Below are 5,000 nucleotides of genomic sequence, written 5' to 3' on the forward strand. Positions count from 1 at the left end.
TGCCTTTTCACTTTCCCCACCCAGATTTATCCTGCCGGTCCCGGGGATTGAACCGACGACCTTCCGGTCACAAGCTCGCTTCTCTAACCGTTGGGCCACCACTGCCCCTTCTGATTGTGAGAGAGGGAAGGGAAGGGAGAAATGAAGAATGGCGAAGAATGAAACAACAAAAATAACAGCAGACAGTGAATGACCTACCAAAATCACCTATGAATAAGCAACCAAATGGCTGCCATTGCGGGCAGATGACGAGTGGTCACAGCGCCTCTCGGTGGAGGGTCGAGTGCATCCAGTGACCTGCGTGACTCTCTGGTGCTCTCCCCCGACCCTCCTTCTCCCTCATTACAGCAGGGTCACACACACCCTGGAGGTCCCAAGGCAGTGCTCTGATGCAGCACAGCATCCATCACACACACACACACACACACACACACACACACACACACACACACACACACACACACACACACACACACACACACACAGACACACACACACACACACACACACACACACACACACACACACACCATGCCCTGGTGTGGGGGGATCACACAGACCCCCCCAGGCTACTGGCTTATTTGCAATATGGGAACCTTAAACGCAATATGCGGTGTGTGTGAGCGAGCAGGTATGGGGAAGAATCTGCCGGCAGTTAGAGTGAGAAAAGGCTGTTGAAAGTGCCTCTGGGTGTTTTCTCACTACGGTTCGTTTTAGATGAACCACACTCATGGATCAAAAAGAGGATTGAGAGAAAACAACCTTTATAGTTCTCTTTGCACTCGCACTCTATTGGAATCATAAACAACCAACCAACTCCTTTGCTGCTTCAGTTCAGCTTATATAAGATCCTTCCATACCCACGTCTGTCTTTGCAAGTCCAACCGGTTTGTGGCTATTATATAGATATAGCAATTAGTGCTTTATGGTGTGAAAAGGGGCTACTATCGACTTATAGGCACGTTATTGACTTTGATCAAGGTTATAATGAGGTGAATCTAATCAGTTTAATGGCTGTAAAAAGCAGAGCAGGTGTGTGAAAGCACCTTCTGTCACCTTCTGCTGTAACGTGGTAAAGGTTACTGAACATGGCAGTGGCCTCCTCTCTCCTCGATCGTCACACTGGGTCTGAACATGGCTCCTCTCTCCTCCATCGTCACACTGGCTGGACTCAAGTCTGGCAGCAGAGCCAAAGTGTTTTTTTCTGGAGAGGGGCAGCTGCTACTGAATATTCATGAGGGGAGACAGTTGGTGCCTTGTCTGTTTGCTTTTCTAATCAATAGAGAAACGCCTGGAACCATTGTGTCAGCCATTCACAGCTGATCACAGTCCAGCATGGAACTGTTAACTCATGGATTTGTCTAGGGGAGGTGTTGGATGGGTATAGATAGACTCAAGCAATGAGGTCTATATTAACACATAAGAGCATTGGAAATCCTGGCAATAGAGACAGTCGGCATGTGTGGGAACGCCCACAAAATTTTATGCGGCTGGCGCGCGAGTGGGGTAAAACCGCCGATATCTCAATGGGCTGACTCACGAAAGGACGGTGCTGCGGCTCTAAACTACAGGTTTGGGGGTTCTAGAGCAGAACACAAGACGTCTGTTCAGATGTGCGTTTACTGCGGTGGTTAAATCCCCGATTGTGTCTGCCGGGGCTGGGCTATCAGCTAAATTCTAACTTTGCTGAATGGATAGAACGGGGGAATTTACCCCACCCTGACCACGCCCCCAGCCAGGCTGAGCCAGCTAGCTAACCCAGCATCTATGACGAGAGATCGCCTCAACCTATAATTCAGTATACATACAGTATTTCACATAAGCACGAGTATTACACTGCCTCTATGAAAATAAATGATTCTATTATTATAATCAACCAAAGAATATGGATAAATATCTGTCTATTCAAGGTGATCTGTGTGCTTCTACCAAGTAGTTTCCTCTCCATGAACAATGAATCAATTCTATAGAGCAGGACATCGCCACATGGAAATGAGAAATCTATTTCTGCATCTCTATGGTCTTATCTTCTCTCTGGCTCTCTTAATATCCTGTCCTTTAGGTAATCATGGTCAATATCCTCATCATTAGCAGCCTTGCCCATACATACATACACATTCCCATTCAATGTCAAGATACAGTGTTGAATAAGAGGACCAGGATTATTTGTGGAGCGCTGCAGTCGCATTAGGAAAAAGTCTTGCTGAATTTAGATTCTGACACCATACCTGCCCAAATCCGCCTCTCCCTGTTCTTGGAGGAGGAGGAGGAGGAGGAGCGGGGTGAAGATGAGGAGGAGCGGGGGTGATGATGAGGAGGAGCGGGGGTGAAGATGAGTGTTTGAAGTTGGGTGGTGATAAAAGATGAGGATGACAGTAGAAAGGTCAGTCCCACGGAGAGGAGCAGGAGAGAGAGAAGGTTTACAAAGCCGGGTGACAAAACCTCAGCGGAGAGCTGCTGAGTGGCTGCCAGGGGAACACGCCTGCATCCATCTCTGCTGTGTGGCAGAAACACCTGGCAAGCTTCAGCTTCCCAACACAAACATCAGAGGTAAACCGGAGCTTCTCTGTGTGACCAACCCGATCTCCAAAAAAAACGTAAAATAGGCACGTTTGTGGACAAACGTTGCTATTTTACGATGTCGGCTAAGAAATTGTAAAATGGGAACGTACGCGTCTACAGCGGTGGGCGGGGTTTGGGCGTGTTTTATGGAGATTTTCTGTTTCTAACCCCTCCCCCTACTCTAATCCTCACCCTAACCACTCGGAACGTTAATATTTTACGTTTTTCGAGCCGAAATTGTAAAATAGCAACGTTGGTCCACATCGTTGGTATTATACGTTTTTCTAAGAGACTGTGTTGCATGGTGTGACTGTCAAAACAGTTTCTCTACACGTACTCTCTGCTTTTTCCATCTCCAACCATATCTCTATCTGTCCGAAATCGGCATGTAGTGTGAAAAACAAACTTTTTGTGTGTTCTCTTCTCCGTATCAAAATCTGTTTCACTTCCATGAACCAGTGACGTCATTGGTTCTCGGAGGAAGAGCAACAGATTTTGGTGCAGACAACATGGAGGAAAAATGAACATAGTTCAGTTGAATACGCTGCTGTTTGAAAATCGGCCAAGTGTTCCTCTAATGAACGCTCAGCACATGATTATAAAACCAATGGCATTGCGAAACAATAAGTCCAATGCAGACAGATGCAGGTGAAGGAGAGTTGAGGGCGTCCGGTAGCAGCAGCACAGAAGTCCTCATCAATCTCTCCCACCCAGCTATTAACCATCTGGGTGAGGTTACAGTCTAAAAAGTCTTTATCCAGTGTTTTACCTCAAACTTCTTGACGATGTCGGCGAAGGCAGGGTTGCTCCTGCAGCTCTCCTCCAGTAAGGACATGCTGCGGTCATACTCGGAGATGTAGGTGTCAAACAACGCAAAGTCCTCCCGTCGCGACAGGACCACGTCCACCACCCTCGGGCTGTCCTCCCTACACAGACAGGAGGAACACAGCGTCGTGGAGACGTTCTTACTGCAGTCAGGGTCATGTTGGGGAGTCGAAGGTCAAATCCACCTTCAAATACAAATACTTCAATCTGCCTCGTCTACTTAGTGATTTTGTTGCGTGTTTTTGTTGCACTCCGCTGTGGGTTAGGCTATACTAGTATACGTAGAGAAAGTAATTGGAGCACTCCTTACTACTAGCTGCATTGCATTCTGGTCTATTGAGGCTAATTGTCAGTGGAGAAATTGTTAGTATATCTGTCTCTTCTGCAGTGGATTTCTCTGCTATAGTGGATCGCTGTATGATTCTTGGCGTGTTGCTGCAAAGTTTGCCGTCTAGAAAGAAGTCCTTGCTCTTTGCTGTTGATATTTTAGCTGAACATTTTTCTGCATCAAACTTGGCAGGAGTAAGAAAAATACACCATCATATAACAAAATGGGCAAAACAAAAGTTTTTGGTGTAGTCTGTCTGTTTGTTTGTTTGTTTGTTTGTTTGTTTATGAGCAGGATTATGGAAAAACTACTGGCCTAATTGTCATGAAACTTCTTGGAAATGTGTAGCATGGGCCAAGGAAGAACCCATTACATTTTGGAGCAGATCTGGATTCGACTCAGACAATAATAGCATGAAAAAGCATTAACTGTGAATAATAGTGAACCTTCTAGTTTTTTTTAGCATGTTTGAGGGATTCTATAGGGTGCATTTCTCCTATTAGGAGAGAGCCAATCAACATGCAGCATTTTGTGTATTTTTGTGTGATGATCCGCTGAAGGAGAAACTCATCTCTTCGCAGAATCAGCTATAGATCCAGCATACCTAGGAGGAGTGGTAGGCATGACATCAGTGGATGCTTGCTGTCATAGAGGCTTGAACCCGCCTTGAAAGACGTCTCGGCCTCCTGCTGCCCGTCGTTACCTGCGTGGAGTTTCTTACCATTGACTGATGCGTTCCTCCAGCTCAGCGAGGACGTTGCTGTGGAGGGTGTAGACCTGGGGGAGCACGCCCAAGATCTCCTCCAGCCTCTGCACCTCCAGCACCACCTCCCCCTCCTCACCCACCGCCTCGACCACCGCTGACCTGAAGTCCTACCACACAAAAACGAGGGAGAGAATCAGAGAAGAAATATTTTTTTATAAGAGGAGGAAAGTGTGTGGGAGACACTGACCACGAAACTTTCGTCCGTCATTAAAGTTTTCGGAACAGGTTCGATTATTTTCTGCGTTTTTCGCATCAGTCAATAGCTTTTTGCCAGCTGGGAACCCGTCTGTGTTTTCAGATACGTGTGCGCAAAGACCTTGAAGGTTGCGAGAGAGAGTCGAAGGGGACAGGGAAGGACACAGAGCAGGAGAAGTGGACGGGGCAGAGAAAAATGGAAGGAAGGAAGGTCAGATCCTCCTAAACATCCTTCCTGACACCCTCCCTTCAAATGGACTCTCACCTCAGAACCCCCCCTCCCCCCCCCCCCTGTTTTGGGCTCTTCCAGGCATTCCGGAAAGG

At 47.1% G+C, this 5,000-nt stretch overlaps 1 protein-coding gene across 1 annotated transcript in view; it reads right to left on the reverse strand.

Moving 5' to 3' along the window:
* The window catches only part of fgd5a (FYVE, RhoGEF and PH domain containing 5a), a gene marked incomplete at its 5' end in the record, with an annotated part of 63,021 nt that overhangs the window by 38,356 nt on the left and 19,665 nt on the right, over nt 1–5,000 (reverse strand). Inside the window, 2 exon segments of the mRNA XM_083661018.1 lie at nt 3,332–3,488; nt 4,437–4,588. Coding sequence (XP_083517144.1) covers nt 3,332–3,488; nt 4,437–4,588 — 309 coding nt within the window.

The sequence above is a fragment of the Poromitra crassiceps genome (assembly GCF_964638095.1).
Source record: "Poromitra crassiceps genome assembly, chromosome: 25".
Taxonomy (NCBI): Eukaryota; Metazoa; Chordata; class Actinopteri; order Beryciformes; family Melamphaidae; genus Poromitra; species Poromitra crassiceps.